The 18,060-nt window shown below is 31.2% G+C and overlaps 1 protein-coding gene across 1 annotated transcript in view; it reads right to left on the reverse strand.

Moving 5' to 3' along the window:
- The window catches only part of LOC129223003 (protein turtle-like), a 114,578-nt gene that overhangs the window by 37,830 nt on the left and 58,688 nt on the right, over window positions 1-18,060 (reverse strand). The window contains exon 5 of the mRNA XM_054857566.1: window positions 1,696-1,992. Within this exon, the coding sequence (XP_054713541.1) occupies window positions 1,696-1,992 (297 nt within the window). The remainder of the gene's footprint in view (window positions 1-1,695; window positions 1,993-18,060) is intronic.

Consider the following 18,060-nt stretch of genomic DNA (forward strand, 5'->3'; position numbering starts at 1 on the left):
AAAAAAAAAGCTGGCACGAAAGAGTTATAATCATAATAAACTGGGATGCGCGCTGCTAAACATCAGCAGTGACTATGGCTTATAAATGGTGGGGGGGGGGGGGGGTCATAAAAACTAAAAGTCAGAAAAACTTTAACAGACAAATAGAACCACTCATTTGCAGCTTTTTTTTTTCTTTCGAAAAGTGGGACGATAAGGGGAGGAAGAAGAAAATCTCGAATGAAGCTTAACAACATGGAAGGTTATGCTCAAATTAGCAAAATTTGTTTGATCTATAACTGCGTTTAATATATGCATAAATAGATCTCGCTGCATTGCTCTCCTTTACAACTGAAACTAAAAAGAAAACTAGCATTAAAGAAAAGAAGACCGCCGCACTCCAAATTTTGTAGAAAGACAGTTTTATGCGGAGATACATATGATCTGATACTTAGATTGATTTTTAGTTTAGTGTGAAAAGAATGAAACAAAATGGGGGGGAAACACTCCTATTTTGCTATGATCTTGGGGCAAACTATTTCTTTCCTCCCTCCAAAATTGAAAGTTGGCGCAGGGGTAGGGGATGAAATGAATCATAACTTTCCTTATCAGATAGTGAAATCAAGTAAATTTTGTGAAGTTCGGATTGAAAAAGAAACACTTGGTCCGAAAAAAAAAAGCGTCAGGTGAGGCGTGATACTATTATAGTGTTAATCGTATGTGTGGGTGGGGGGGATGTACTTCGTCTTTCTTTAAAGAAGAACATTTACCAGCTTTTTATATGCTTTCTATTCATTTTGTTTTATTTTATTAATTTATTTATTTTTTGCGTTTTGAAAATAGTTTTGAAAAAAATAAAATAAAAGTGGTGGTGCTGGGGGTGGGGCTTTTTCTTGCTTTAAAGAAGATTATTTACCAACTTTTACTAAGTTTACTATTTATTTTGTTTTATTTATTTATTTATTTAATTTTAATTTTCGAAATGTTTGAAAAAAAAATTAAAAGTGGTGGTGGGGGGGGGGGGGGCATACCAATCTACAAATTCATGTCAGCTCATTTCAAGCATAATCATGATCAATTACTACTTACTAGACCATCCCTAGTAAGAAAACCCCATATTTAACTAGTTAGAATCTGAAAAATATCATTATTTCATAAGTCAAATTTTATTTAAAAATTCATAAAAATATGATCCCATTGAGATCCCAACTTGAAACTTTGCACAAATGAAGATAAAATACACACAAATTTTTGAGAATTTTTTTAAAAAAAATTCATTATACCTTTTCTAAAAAATTTAAATTTAAAATTTAAATTTCATTTTTTAAAAATTAAAAATTTTCTGAAATTAGTCATGTTGCATATCCAATTAAACAGAAACTAATGTACTTTAAAATGCTTTTTTCCAAATCTTTCTATCTATATTTGGTGCTGAGTTATCGTCCATTTTATGTTCAAACATCCATGAGAAAAAGAGGGTTTTTCGAAAAATCAAAGTGTCATAAATAAAAAAATAATAGAGATAAAAATCTAAAAATTTGGACTTTTGATTACCTCGAAGGGTACAATCGATGAGTCAAATTTCAAAGAAATACAAAAGGGTGAGGGAAAAAATTTCCCAAATTTTGGATCACTTGACATGGAATGACCCATATACAAGAATGCAAAGAAGAAGTACTTTGTCATCAATATAAACAACAAGTAACAATTGCTTACAGTGTATCTCCAGATCCCATGTATCATCAATTGCAGATCCAGCAATAAGTGGGTTCTCCGCCCTGCACGACAGCTGCTTGTTATTATCATCTATGGAAGGTTTGAAATTTAGCACGCTGGTGGTGAAATTGCCGTCTGCAGAGACCGTATCTTTGTTGTGTTTGAGCCTTGTCGTTCCTTTCCACCAAGATATTACTGCAGGTGGTTTGGAGCCAGCACTTTTACATACCAGATCAACCGGCTTCTCAGCAGACATGGGTCTTTGTCCACCTTCCATTTTCACAGATACTGGGCGAACTGTAACAGAGGAATTAGGGAATACAATGGTTATTTTTAAAAACATTCACACGAACGTACAATTAGGAAACCATATGCGCAGATATTTTATGTTACATAGATAATCAAATACTTTAAATTGTTCTCAAAAAACAGCAGCTGTGGAATGGAGCGTCAAAAACAGAATTTGTGTTGCTAAAATTGAACATTCAACAGTTTGCGTGAATTGGTTCCTCTGAATATTTTTTAAACTGATTCTGGTCGTGCACTTCAGCTTGTGTAAGAGTCTTGAACTTGAAAAAATGTTTAACTTTTTTTTAGGCTAAGGTCTCACGGACATTTATATTGATACATTAAATTTCGAGAAAGTCTTCATGCAAACTTTAACAGAAAAAAATGAATTACATAAATAAATAGTTTTAAATTGGTGAAGATTTCACTGTTTCGTTTCAAGTTCAACAAACAATAATTAATAAATCAAAACTTGGTAACATATTGGAGAATAATTGACCATGCAAGGACGGTACCCATAGTCGCAGATAGATCTCAACTAAAAACATAATGTTCAGTTGCAGAATATTACAGTTGGATAAAAAAATATAAAAACCCTTAAGGGCAAGAAACACGTTCGATGTAACAAATATAGCTTTCCCTTAATCATTTGAGCAGAAGTAAGCATGAAATATCGTTCTTTTAATTCTCATTTAAATGTTTTTCCCTCCAAGTAATCTTTCTTCCTCTGAGAGCAATTCCAAATACAAATGGGAGCTTTTAAGAGGGAAGAGAAATACATATGTATACATTATTCAAAAAAAATGATTTCTTCCATTTTCATACCTCTCGGGATGGTATTTGTAACAAAAACAAGGTTTGTACAGAATGAAAAACGGATTCTTGGTGCATCGAAATATGCGCACTGAAAATAGGAAATGAGCATAGCCAGGAGCCATAAACGAAAATTTAGCAAAGGCTAATGCAATGTTTGGGAGTTTGTTTCGAAGCATAGATCCTGAAATCGAAAGGGGTATTAAACACATAAAAATATGGGATGCCGAAAATCTCAACGTAAAAACAAAGCTATTTTACATCAGTAAACATTTATTTTACTTGATTCGGTGACTAAAAATAATAGCTGTTTGCAATAGCTCGCGATAACTCATGCATATGTGAATTCAAGCGTAGCATTCATTTCATCTAGGGGTTTTTTTTTTCAATATTATTAACATGCTTTCTTTCGTATAGTTAAATTTCACAGCACGGTGTATTTAAACGTATTTATCATCACATTTGTAGTTTTTAATAAAAACGCAATTTATGTTATCCAGTTAGAAAAAAAAGCATAATGGCATAATTATTGAAAGTTAATTAAAAATAATAAATACTGAACTCATTTTTTTTTTTTTTTTTTTTTTTTTTTTTTTTTTTTGAGCAATCACGAATTGCTTATTTTCCTCACTTGACCAAAGTTGGTGTTTCTTTGATTTTTCATTACCATGACTATGAGAATTAGTTTATCTCCTCGTTTCAATATTAATAAAGAGGAAATGTTTCGTCGCCGAGGTTACAAATCGTTTGCGTTCATTCAAGGCATAAAATTTAACTCTGCAAACACACGCGCCTACAAACATACACACACACTCTCCCCCTCTCCCCACACGCGTTCATACACACACACATACTCGTGATTGCAAAAAACATAATTTAAACTCAATATGTCAAAAAAAAAAAAAACCTTCTGCTCTTTTTTTTTCTTTGTCGCAGACCTCACATTTTAACACTGCAAGAAATATTTAAAAACCTGAACACAACACATGTCTCATTCTGACCCTATAATCCTAAAAAAAGTTTTTTTTTTAAAGTTTTTTTTTTTATCTGTCTTGCCTTTCGTAAAAACTAATTTAAACTATTTCTCACGAAGTTTTGAAGTGAAGCAGACGAAACAGCTTCTTCATCCGCCAGACCTCAAGTCTTTAACTCCCTAAAACCATCACCACTGCAACCCGGATAACAATGTAATATATCTCCTAACAATCTAAGGCTACGCTAAGGTTACACGCTAAGAGGTGGTGTGAGGTGGATAAAAAAATATCTATACGACAAATCCTTAAATATAATTAAAACGAAATTTTACCTTATCAGAACAATAAATGTTTTTTTTTTCTTCTTAAAAGCTCCTTTACAAAAAAAAAAAAAAAGTAAATGTGAAAGCGACAAAACCTTAAGCTGCCCCTAATTGTGTTTTGCCGTGAAAATGTATGTAAAAATAAAATTTAAGCAACATATCCCCATGTATATAATAATCAATTCACTGATCACGTAACGCTCCTAATGTCATCAACAATGAAACTCCCGCGATAGCATGATAATTTTATAATAATATGTTTTGGTAATGTTTGACATGAAGGGAAATGCTTAAGTGTGACAAGCCTAAACTGGATCCGGTAAGTTAACTGTTAACTGGATCCGGTAAGTACTGTAAAGACTCATTTTAGAAGAATGAAGAAACGAAAAAGTGGTCAAGAATGAACGTTATTGATTGGAGTTCAGGGTTAATCACCAGGAGGGGTGTTTAAATTTAGGGTTCAAATTTTAACTATAAAAATATCATCGAAGAGATAATGACTTCATTCAAATGCAGAAGCAATTTTCACCCGTCATACCTAAATAGGCGATTTTCTAGAGGATAAAAGATGAAATCAAATAAAAGATGAAATCAAATTTAAGTAAAATATATTTTTTTAATGAAAAGAAAAAAATCGACTCCATTATGACGTTAACTCGATGAGAAATGTAACAATATCTTTAATGCAATAAAAATAAATCTTTCAGAAAGTATTTTAAAAGATACAAAGCAATAACATTATTTCATAAATTAAAAGATTTTCAAGAAGTTGTATGCAGTAAGCCAATTTAATGATTACTATTTGAACAGTGAATTCAAATTATCTGATAATGAAGACAGTTCATGAATATTAATGGAAAATCCTCTTTACAAGAACATTTCATTAAAAGGAGCTCAATACGTCTTCCACGGAAAACAAATATATTCAAGAGCTCCACATTTGCTCGAAATATCGTAGGTCGTGCCATTCATTTGTTTTGTACTTTTACTATTCATTGTTGCAATTGATTTGTACAAGAATATGTTCTAAAACGGAAATTGGATTCATATTTCTTATAGGACTATGCTTTTTTATATTCAACAAAATATATAACTCTACGCTGTTAGATGTTTATTTTTGAAAATGTTTTCTTTCCATTCAATTCAGAATGGAAATAACTAAAATTTTCATAGGACGGTTACCACAAATACTAAAATATGTTTCTTAAAATATTTGTATATATCCAGATAAAAAACGATTTCAAAAAAATTGCAGACGAAAAGAACTTTTCGCGTACATTTCAAAAATACTGCAGTTTTTTTGATGAGTGCAAAATGCTTTCATTTTACCTTTTTTTTTTGATAGTGCAGTTACTTTGCAGTTTCCATTATCTTCACAAACTTGATCCGATTATTTGGTGAATTTTTATTGCTCATTGAAGACTCAGCTTTTCAACTAACAAGTAACTTCAAAACTTTATATGATAACATCTGATCCTATCGTAACATTGCATTTTCGTAGATCTTCTTTATTTTGAACACTGGAGACAAAACAGAAATGTTCACAATCTGCGGGCGTTCATGATAGAGGGAGGCTGGATACTGCATATATATTCACTGAGAGCGTCAAAACGTATTCATAATATCGAGGTGTACACATTAAAGGTCATTCTGATAGAGAATTCACTATCATTACACTTAACTTTAAACTTCATATTTTTTTGAACGATTTATTTCTTTTACGCATTTTTGAAGTCAATAGTTTTATAGGAAAAAAAATTATATTCACAAAAAAAAAAAAATCCATTATTTTATTTGTGGATGGGCAGTAACTCATTCCTGCCCCTTCAAGCTGTATATCAAGATACATTTCACAGAATAAAAAGAAAACACAGCACATAACATATAAAATTTAAATACCAACAAGGGTAAAACATTCTAAAGGTTCCTTATATTAATTTACAGCATTTTAGAGCGAATCATAAAAAAATTTAAAAAACAATTCCTTTCTGATTCAAGGGACCCCGTAAAATTTGAATGTGCCCCGACTGTTGAGTCTTCTATTCTGCTTTTGAATTTATGATTTGTTTTATCTGTGTACGGTTATAGAACTATTTCAACTTTGTAGTTATTCAGTAGTACTCAATACATTCTAAACATCTGGCTTATACATTTTTCTTTTTAGTTTTTTTTTGGTCTTTTACGCAGTCGGGTTTTTTGTTTTTATTTAATTATTTTTTATTTTACACTTTTAATTAATTTTCATTGACTTAGTTATTATGATTATAAGACGGTACCTTTCGCAACTTTGTTTTTTCATTGAGAGAGTTTGTTTGTATCGTGAGGTTTATTAAGTAACTCGCGGTGGTCTAAACAACTGATAATTAGTCCCTCTAGGGACCTAACTCGGCTTAAAGCTACATGTGCTTGACCTTCGACAAAATTGCGCGAACTTCAGTCAACCACAGCACAGCTATATAAACAGCCTGTATAACTCATGATAACGCGAAATCGGAAACGTCGTCAGTCAAATCTTTCTCGCAAAACTAAAAAAGTGTGTCAAGGAAGAATACGTCACGAAACTCAGTCCCTTGAATTAAGGCGAAAAACAAATGCAACATGTTAGAGATGAAAATCGAATTAGTAGACTTTCTTTCTTCTGGTGCAATAGCACGGGTTTATTTTGATAAGGACTACTAACTGAGTGTCTTGCCTTCGTTACGCATAATATATTTGTTATTACAGTACATATTGCATATAAAGAACACGTGAAAGAAGGGAAAGGGGGGAAAGTACATCCAGAGCAAAGGTGTCTTGACCCACCGCCTCAAATGGGAGAAGCAATCGCTTAGACCACTCGGCCACTGATACCTCAAATAGTAGGCTTAGTAAATAAAAATTTCAGGCAATGAAAACTCAATGCATTTGTCGCACGCAGGTAGCGTGCGACACAGTGAGCGACACCCATCCCGCGCCAATCCCAAACTGACAAAATTGCAACTGGTTTTTGAAATGGTACTTTTGATTACTGTCATGTTTTTAGTGACACTCCCAAGGTTAAAACAAATCGATTGACGTAAGAATTACCAAAATTGGCCAAGGCGTTTAGCCTGTAGAACGCCACATAGGAACAGACATACATACATAGACTGATAAACCCATTACCCTCCTTTGCGTCGCGTACGCGCAGTCGGGTAAAAAAGGAAGTATTGTATTCGCGAAAATTAATTGTTAAAAAATCGACGTTAATTTCCATTTTACTCACCCCCGAATGAATGTTGAGGTTTTCTTGTTTTTTTTTTTTTTTTTTTTTTTTTTTAGACTCGACCATACGTGGATAACTGCCTAAGAACGTATAGACACGCGAAATATCCATTTTGACCATTCCCAAGATAATTACAGCGAGTTTTCTCGTGACGTCTGTATGTACGTATGTGCGGATGTGTGTATGTGGTATGTGTGTCGCATAACTCAAGAACGGGCTGTCCTAGAAAGATGAAATTTGACACGTAGACTCCTACAGGGGTTAGTTGTGCACATCTCCTTTTGGTTGCATTCGGATGTTTCTAAAGGAGTTTTTTCCCCCTTTTTTGGGGGAGGGGAAATCATTGTTAATTTCGATGTAAACTCAAAAGGTGTTATAATTCGGCGGACACTTGGCGATATATTGCCAGTCTTATGGTCACCAAGTTTTGTCGCCAACTTGGCGACAATTTTGGCGTTTTTTTTTTTTTTTTAATTTGATTTCAATTTGGCCTTTGTTGATTGATATTTAGAGAGTAGACTATTGAATTACATTAAAATTTCCAGTAATGGGGAATTAAATTAAATTGGAGTAAAAAAGAAAGTCATATGATGCACATATCAGCTCGTTTTTCTACAACAGCCGACGCGTAATGGAGAATGTAATAAAGGGATAATTTTAATTTCAGATAATTTTTCCGAATGAGGTCTTAATTCTAAAAAAGGGGAAAAAATTCAACTTTTCTAAAAATGCCTAATTAATTGGAAAGACGTCGCTAGGAATGTTGAAAGATTCTATAATGTTTCAAACTAAATAAATGAGTAAAAGTAACTCTTTTAGTTTATTTTTATTAGATATTTCAGGAAACACACTTTTTTGCGTACATTGTAAATTATATTGAGAAATATTAACTGCTTTGGTAATATTACTTATTTACCTTTTCTTAAGGGCTTGTTTGATATTATGTTTCTGCCACTATGGCCTACTAATAAATGTGCTTCATGAATTACGGTAAACATTTATTAAAAATACGCGTAAAATTTAACACTATAGCTGTTTTATTTACGGGATAGACTAGTTTTTAAGCATTGACAGAACTGTCATTAGGTCATATCTTTTAAGTCTACCATACCCTTCAGAATTTTTCCCACTATTCTTTTCCACTAATTTTGTTTTTACTATAATTCCCCTTTATTAACGAATAGTCATATTTTTCTTTCGTCAACAAAGACCTGTGTACTTTTTTTTTTTTTTTTTTGAGTTCATGACAGTTACTAAAACTTAAAATTGAAACGCTGAAAGCAAATCGGCCAGTATTAAAAACTCTATAAAAGGGAGAAAGCAAATATCCCGAAAAATAAAAAGATCTTGCGAGCACATCAGAAAAACAGTAGAACTTCATTAATATGCATAAATAGGGGATCCAGTTTGTGCAAATTGATGAAAGTACTTTTTAAACAAAATAACTAAACAAATGAGCCAAGGTACGTACATAAACAAACTACTGTACGCAGTAAAAATTGTGTTTTGACTTCAAGAGAATAAAACAAAACTGAAAAGAAATTTTTTTAAAATGCATAAAAAATTGCCTTTAAAGATTTATTATTATGCTAAATTGCATTTCATTTATGTAGTGTACAGTTAAAAGCTATTCGGATTAATCAAATTCCAGTTTAATATGGTTTGGATTAGTGAGGTAAATGTATTGAATTGTAATTAAAAGACTACTAACATGGTCAATAATTGAGCAGATGCAGATAAGTGCATCCGGCATAAAGCCCTCGTTGCATAGAGATACTATACGTCATAATAAAAATAAATAAATAAATAAATAAAAAACAAGTTTCTGAGCAAACTAAAAAAAATTTGGCTAAGTATCGACTTTTATTACATTTCCCATTACGAGTCGGGCATTGTATGAATTAGCCAGAAAATATGATAAATATGGCTTAATATTCAATAATTTATCACATTTACCAATTTTTGTGGTGATTGGGGACAATCACCGGGTTTATCACATTTACCGTAACTAATGTAAAGAGGTAAGTTGAGTTATTAGAATGCTCAGGTTAACAGGTTAAAAGGCTGCCTACTAGGTTTTGCATTAACTTTTTATTTCACTGAATCGTTTTTTTTTCTTTCTAGAATTGATATTAAAAGATGATTGACTCACATTAAATCAAGCTTAGTTTTACCGGATTGAAACCACCTGAAATGCTGTATTGTTTTAATTAAGAGCCTAAGTCTAACAAGAGAATAGAGAAATAGACAGCAAGTGTTGTGAATATGATATTGGTTCGCGGAAAAGTAGGTTCGTACCATTTGGGACGAGTCACTTACAAATGTCAGATTTTATAGTTTTTTAAATTGTTCTCGAGCTTTCAGATCCATAAAAGCTAAAGGTTTAGATTAATTAAAACCTTATTATTTGCATTCTTATAATTACTTCAATTTGTATTGTATTTCATTTCATTTTGTCGTTCAGTGTTTCAAAGCGGTATGGAAATTTCAAAATGCCAATATTTGTTCGTCTTGTTAGCAGATTTTTAACAGTTTGTTCAATAAAATTTGTTAGAATGTAAATATATATATATATATATATATATATATATATATATATATATATATATATATATATATATATATATATATATATATATATATATATATATATATATATATATGTGTGTGTGTGTGTGTGTGTGTGTGTGTGTATAAAACAAAGAGAACAAAAAAAATTAGCATCAGAAGAAATTGTTTACACGTGTATATTCTTATGTATATTTCACAATCATTCATCGGAAATCTTTCTTGGTTCCTTGCAGAAAACACGTTTATAAAAACAAAAGTTTAAGCACAATGCATCTATGTTCTACAATAATCCATTCTTTGTTTATTTCCTAAACCCTTAAAAAAGCGTATATAGGATAATTTTACAATGGACGATTGATTAAATCCCCGTACTGAATTTGTTAAATAATACACTACGCAAGAACAATTTTTAAACACGAATAGAAAGCTTTTTTACTCGTTTTTTATATGATTTACTTCTTTTTTTTTTTTTTTTTTTTTTTTTTTTTTTGCATACACAACTGAAAATCAATATTTCGCCTAAAGCCTCTACCAATATATTAACATATTTCATCTCTTGCTACATCACCATACATACATCACCGTTTCATCGGAGCATTCAATAAGCAATATTGTTGCATCCAGAATTTGAATAATGGAACAGAAAAACATGCTTACCGCTTGTATCATGAATGCATAAATTACTTAAAGCAAAATGCATCATCTTTTACTCGCTGCTTGTCATCAGGAGTTGCATTTTTCATTTCGTGTAATTAAGAAATTTGATGAGAAAGCGAAAACAGTGACAGGTGTTGGTATCTGTTACATAGCTTAAGGAAGCATTCAAGCCGATTTGGATCTTTTCAGGTAAATGATTTATGGCGAGTAACATCGAAACATCAGGCTGCGAAGTATATTTTATTATTAATGCTTAATTTCCGTACTTTCTTTTTATTGATTTTAGCTTTTTTTTCGAAGGAAACTGATGACGTTAATGAAAAGGTATAATTTCGCAGAGAGGCAAATAATGAGAAAAATGCGAGGGATATTATGACGCTATAATAGCGCTTCGTGCGATTACACTCAAAAGCTAAATTTAGGCAAGTTTTGGGAAGTGCGACATTTTTGCCATCAAAAGTTTATGTCAACATTAGTTGGTGTAAATTTTTATTTTTCAGAAGAAATTGGATATATGTGTGCTTGTTTAAAACGTGTAGTCGTGAATAGTTTTTAGTTGCGCATGCCATGCAGACTTGATTCCATTATAGCAACAGTTCACTATTCTTTATGTTTCGTTTTTATTTTTGCTCGTAATTAGCTAATTTAAAAATTGACCAGTATTGAATTCATGATTGTGCTGATTATGAACTAGCCAAGTCAGGGTATTTTTTTATTAACACACTTTTATTAACTTCACCTGCATGTATCGTGCAACTGAATTTTGCAACTCATATTTCGTCCAATTCCTGCCATCGGATTTTTTGAAATTTGGCATGCAACCTCAGATTTTATGACAATGCAATATCCTATAATTAAATCAATTAATCATTTATTAATTTTTAGTTTGTTCCAATTTTAATCAATATCTTTGCATACATCCACTAATATGAGAACGAAAAATGCTTCCAAAAAGTAGAAATAAATATCGATTGAAGCCCCTGACTTTTCTGCATGAGATAAAATTTGTTCCAATAATCCAAAAAAAAGGACATTATTAACTTGTTTTTAACTAATATCATGCCAAAATATAGGTCAGACTTCAAATAAAAATGCATTGTTGATCATGATCATTTTTGAACTATGATTTTATTAAAATGCATCCAAAAAGTTTAAAGTAATAGAAATACGGTTTCCATATACACATACATTGATGACTGGTATGGATTAGCTGGATTTGTTAAATTAAGAATCTTTATGCAAAACAAGTAAAATTTCAAAAAAAAAAATAGAAAATAAGATAATTGTTTAAAAAACTTTAAAAAAAAAATTTGAAAAAAAAAAAAAAACCACTCTTTTGTAGCAATATGAAAAAAGAAGTAAAAAATAATCTTTGAATATTAATTTTGATAAAATAATAGACCAAACAATTTCCTTAAATATAAAAAAAGCTTGGGCTGCTTCATATCAGTTGTCTTAAATATCTTCCACTTGTTTTCCTTGCAAAAATCTAAATAGACAACACCATACGCTTTTTTTTTACATTACAGTTAATTTTTTGTTCAAATACTTTTTATACTTAACATCCAAGGATTATTCTTTACTTTTTACTTCATATTGCTACAAAAGAGTTTTTTTAGATTTTTAAACCATTACTCTTACATTCAACTTTACACTTTTATAAGGCACATAACTTCAACTTCAATCACGTGTCTAAACAAAAGCACAAGATTAGCAGAGACATTTTTTAAAGTAGGGTGACGACTCTAGTAATTGGCACTTCAAGAGTTTGTCCTTAAACTTACCTCTGGTTTTCATTACTTAGAAAAAAAAATATTCACTTGCAAAGATTTTTGTATCAAAGAATGCACATCTGTGCATCTATTTAGTTCACTAAAAGCAAAAATATTTGAATTGATATTTTTTTATAAATAAATGTAATTGGCACCTAATACCCCTGTGTGTGACACCTTGTGATACAGTAATTAGCACATGTTAATAGAACTGGAAAATCACTTTTTTTTTCACTTTAGATTACATACAAAGTTTATCATCATAAGAAACATAATTAATGTTAATTTAAAGTAGGTAATTTTACATACATTAATATTAAAGCAGACATTTTGATGTTGAAAAAATATTTCAGAGAAATTAAAATAAATTTGGAGTGTTGCGTGGAAAAAAAACTTCAAGATTATTGCTGTTTCATTTGTTGGTATGCAATTTTGATTTTACGAATTACAGCTGTTTCTACAGAAAACGGAACATTAACTCGATGGTTCTGGGGGACTATAAGATATGAAAGAATTATATATATATATATATATATATATATATATATATATATACATATATTTGCATATTTGCTTCTCTTAAAATTTAACAGCATATTCTGTAGGATTCAAATCAATAGCAGAACCCATTTAATATAGTTGCTGCAAAAGTATCAGAAATCAAACTAGTGACATATTGCACAACACATTAGGGTTTTTAGGTACATGTGCCAATTACTGGAGACTAGCAGAACTGAAGCTCCACTTAATGGCATCCATCGTTACTTTAAAAATCCAAAAAAGGACAAAAATATACTCCTACCCACTCAAAGTCAGATTTTAATGGATAGATACGCATCCTTCCCTTAAGCCAGAGAAGAAGCTTTTGCAACAAAAATGACTGATTTGACACAAGCCACAATTTTTTCTCTTTCCTATGCACTGCTACCAATTAGTAATATACATTCAAGTTGTAATCTTTAAATTAAATGTACGTTCAGTTGGTATATGGCCTTCTACTTTTAGAAGATTGGATACAAATCTTATTTTATGATATTTTTGTTGGAAGTGTCAATCACTGGTGAAATGCCAATTACTGGGGGTGTTACCCTATGTAATGGATTATTTTTAACATTAATCACAGATGACCTATTAGCTTCAAAGAATACACCATTTTTAGGGTTTTTCAATGTTGAAATCGCTACACTCGTGTCCCTTGTGATTGTGCAAGCAAATATGCAACTGTAGCGCCACCTATCACTCAAAAGCTACTCTAACCAAAAATGTACAACAAGCACCTGAATAAGAAGACTCATAATTCGAAAGGATGGATTTAATATCTATCACCGATTCCTTGTAATTACGTTTTGAAAACAGACAGTCTATTTTGGAACTTCATTTAGTTTAATTGAAATTTATGGCAAAAAACAAAAGCTATCCCGAAGCGTACCATTTCCCTAGGTCAGCCATTATCAATTAGAAATATATTTCATCGAACTAAAAAAAGATAAATCTACACAAATGGGTAGTCCTTGCAGTTACTATCATTTGTATAATTGATTTGAAAAATAGCAACACTGATGCTACGTGATGTTTTGTGCACGTACGTAGGAGATGTAGGATATTACTATGAAACAAGCGTGTTCATGTTACGTTTTTTTTTTTTTTTGTCAAAAACAAAGGTTTCAGGTTGCGCTTCTTAATTCAATGTCTTTTCATCATTTTCAACAATTATTCAAGGTTCATACAAACATTCGAGGCTCTAACAAAAAGACCAGCTCGATCATTTATGTTAAGTTTAAAATAGAAAATCTGTAGCTTGGCCCAACGTCAATAACCGTTATTGGCAACGCAAACCGACTCTACTCATCTCTTTTTCAACAAATGGCACTAGTTAGGCCACAGTCTATCAGGAGTCAACTTATCACATCCAGAATGAAAAATCAACACTAGATAATACCAGAGTGTTCACAAGACCTCAGGTAAGACTAGTTTATAGTGCTAACATTAAGTTCTACAAAATATGGATTTTTCATTGACTTTTTCTTATTTCGCATTTATTGGATCACATAGTTTTGTCTCAAATAATTTGAAATTAAAAAGCATAAAGAATGATGACAAAAATTTACTTTAGATCTATCTGTTAAAAGATCTATTTCCGTATCTTAAAAAGATATTTTTATCTGCTCATTTCCTTTTAAAAAATCCTAATTTGAAGACATAAACTATCATAATGCTTTCAAAAACTGTAGAAGAAAGCAGCGCAATATTGTTCTCCTGGTTTAGTCCTTCTTTTCCATTTAAAACAGCAGTCTCGTAAAAACACTTTGAGCCCTTTTATTCACGTGACTCAGGTTCTTATGGGAGTAAGTCACGAATTCTTCGACGAAAGGAAAAGAAAATATTAAAACAATTGCGACCCTAATTGAGTGTCATGACAAAAATATTTCGTCGGTTTTCTTGTTAATGTACTTTTTTTTCTTTCGACGACCGAGAGCATATTTTTTTTTGGTTACACTGAGCTAAACATATGCAATGTATGTAAAAATGGGAGCCATTTTTGACGTATCAAAATGATCACATGCCATTATTCAATTTCGATTTTGTGTAGTTAATAGTTTATTAAGAGAACTATGTCTGTGAATATTTTAAAATAAATGTAATGTGTAGCAAAACAGCTAAAAATGAGAAAATGTAACAATAATTTGAAAAAAAAAAAAGAAAACACTAGTGTTTAAATGAAAAAAGAAATCGTGGTTGCCATTCACTGAAAGGATTACTTATATATTCTCTTTCAATGGTTTATATCCATTTGCAAACTATAGTGGGTTCTTACCTAGTTATTAGGTTTTATAAAAAGTGTTTTTTTTTTCTTTACACACATTGTTTGTTATTTAAAGAAGCATACTTATATTTTATGTTCTACACACAATACAAGTTGCAACAATTAAGAAAATGGGTTATCTATGTCAGATTTCTTAGCAATTAAATTCTAGATTTGAGTAGCAAATGAATGCATTGCATCAGTAAACAGTGAGCCAACTGGCAAAGCCAATACTGCCAGACTATTAGCACAAAAGTCGGATCTCCATTTTTTAAAATTAAAATTGAGTAATTATCACCAAGTGGTTCTTTGTCACATATTTCAACGAAATACAATGTTTTATATTCATTTGACTATGGAAAATATTTTTAAAAAAATTCTTAAAAAGTTGCATTCGAATCAAATACAAGGAGGCGCAAAACTTAAAACGGCAATTTTTCATTTTGAACTCAGCTGCAGATACGACTTTTGTGCTTAGCATGGCAGAATAGTTGTTTTTAAAATACACAATAACAATACAGTATGTAACAATAAACCTGTCTATAACGATGTTTTCTTTGGTCCCAGCAAAATGCAACATAAATAATCACCTGTTTATAACGATAACCTGTAAACTTTTTTTTTTTTGATTCCAACAGTATTGTTGTAGACAGATTAATCTATGTAATCAATGTATGAATCAATTTATTTGCTCAGAGTGCGAGTGGAGACATTCGATTTCAAAAAAAAAGAAAAGAAAAAGCGACATGCTATTAATACAAATTAAAAAGAAAAATAACAATACATATATAGATGTGTAAACGAAGTGTACGCAAAGTACTGTGTAAATGTCCCCCTTACACAGTAACATAATAAGAAGTTCAGAGTAACAATAAAATTTACCTCTTACCAAAATTCGTGACTAATGTTTCGAACTACGCAACCATATGTTTAAAATCTTCCTCTACATTCATAAAAAATGAATCTCCACCCTCGCTGCAGGAGCAATCAATATCTTAAGACAGCAAAACATTTCCCCGCGAAACACAACGAGTATAATCAATTTAATAGATTAAGCTTTATAAGAAATAGGATTTTCTTGTAAGAAGACCGCGGCCATTTTGTTGAAATAGAACTGTCATACTCTAACTGAATCATTCTTTCATTTTTATTCTAAGGATACACGTGTCTAACTTTTTTTTCCATGGACTTACAGAACAACGTCTCAAGATATACATTAATAATTTCAACCGAAGTCTCTTAGGTTTAGTTCGTTTTTGAAGTTTGAGAAACAACAATATTTTCTATTTCATATATTGAACGTGATGTTTTAAGCGTCTTGTGTTGGAGATTGTTTGGGGTTTTTGAAACTGAAGATCCTATTACTGTGAGAATTTCAGGAATAGGAAGCCGACTGTTTGCTGAAAAGCATATTGAAAACTTTATTTAAACATAAAACCGTATTGGATTCACTCTTGCGAGATTGTTACCTGACTCTTACTGTTGAAATCATGCTTCTTCTTTAAGCCATCTTATGAGAAAAGTTGTCTCCAAAGCGCAAAAGGAAAAATTCCTTGCAAAGCGTTAAAAGTATCGCGTCTTTCAATTATTTAAAAAAATATTTTGAACAGTTTTTAAGGGGTACTTGCCACCGTCTTCATTTGCGTTGTTGTAGAACAATTATCTTGGAATAAATCTCAAATTGAAAATCTATGCTTAAAAACAATTTTCAATGATCATATTGATAGTTTCAATAAAACATGAACTGTACTGAGTTCAATCTCGTAACTTGTTCACTTTAATTTTAGTATACAAATTCATGTTTCATATCTAAGCATTTTCCCGGGAAAAAATGTCTCCAAGTACATTAAGAAATTTTCTTTACAATTTGTTTAAATCAGTTTTGTGCCTTTCAATTATTTCGATGATCTCTTGAATATACACTACTACCGTTATTAATGTAACTAATGTTGGAATAAATGTCCTGTAATGCAACATAAATTGAAAATGCAAGCTTGAACAACTTTCAAGGAGTGGGATATATTCATATTTTCTTGAATTACTCATTAAAATGCTAAGTCAAAGTTTTATGCGAAATAATTTTTCTCTCTGTGAAATTCTGAAATTGCTTTTCATCCCTTAACTATATTTTATCTGCATATATAAAATAGCTTGTCCTGACTGACAATCAACGCACAGCCAAAATAACTGAGGCTAGAAAACTGAAACTTGGAACATTGTTTTATTTTATAACGTAAGCGCGTGCTAAGACAGAATTTTTGAAAATTTCAATTTTAAGGGGCTGAAACGGGATGGGGAATGTTGCGCACTAAAATGTGAAATCCTCAAGAATGGGCTTGAGTTCAGGGTCGAACCAGGTATTGAAAAATTCGAAATTTTACGAGGATCACGAATATTTCAGCCTCATCCACACAAAACGTTAATTATTGGAGATATTACTTAAAAACTCAATTATACGTGAACTGGAACATACGTCTATGCCAAGAAATGGTCAATTTTTTTTTCAATTTTTGCACCGTTTTAAAGCCCCTCCCCCCCCCAAAAAAAAATAATAATCATTTAAAAAATATCGGCTAGGACTAAAGCCGTGGACATCGAAAATGACTACAAAAAAGTTAAAAATGTTCGAATAAAATATTAATTTATTTCAAAAAGAAATTTCTTCCTCCACTTTTTGCGCGAGATTAATTTTAGCTTGAACAAAAGCTGAATAATATTATTTGTTTGCAATTTCTTGTTTGAGTATCTATAGAAGTAAAATTTATAGCAATCTGTTTTTAATGCATTGAGGATTTATCTGTAGTAGGGCATTTAAAATATATTTCCCTTTTGATTAGGTTTTCGCAAGTCGATGTTTTCATGTACGGTTAAAAAAAAATGTGACTCTTACTGGTTATGTTAATGCAAGGCTTCGCTTGAT

The sequence above is a fragment of the Uloborus diversus genome, chromosome 5 (assembly GCF_026930045.1).
Source record: "Uloborus diversus isolate 005 chromosome 5, Udiv.v.3.1, whole genome shotgun sequence".
Lineage (NCBI taxonomy): Eukaryota > Metazoa > Arthropoda > Arachnida > Araneae > Uloboridae > Uloborus > Uloborus diversus.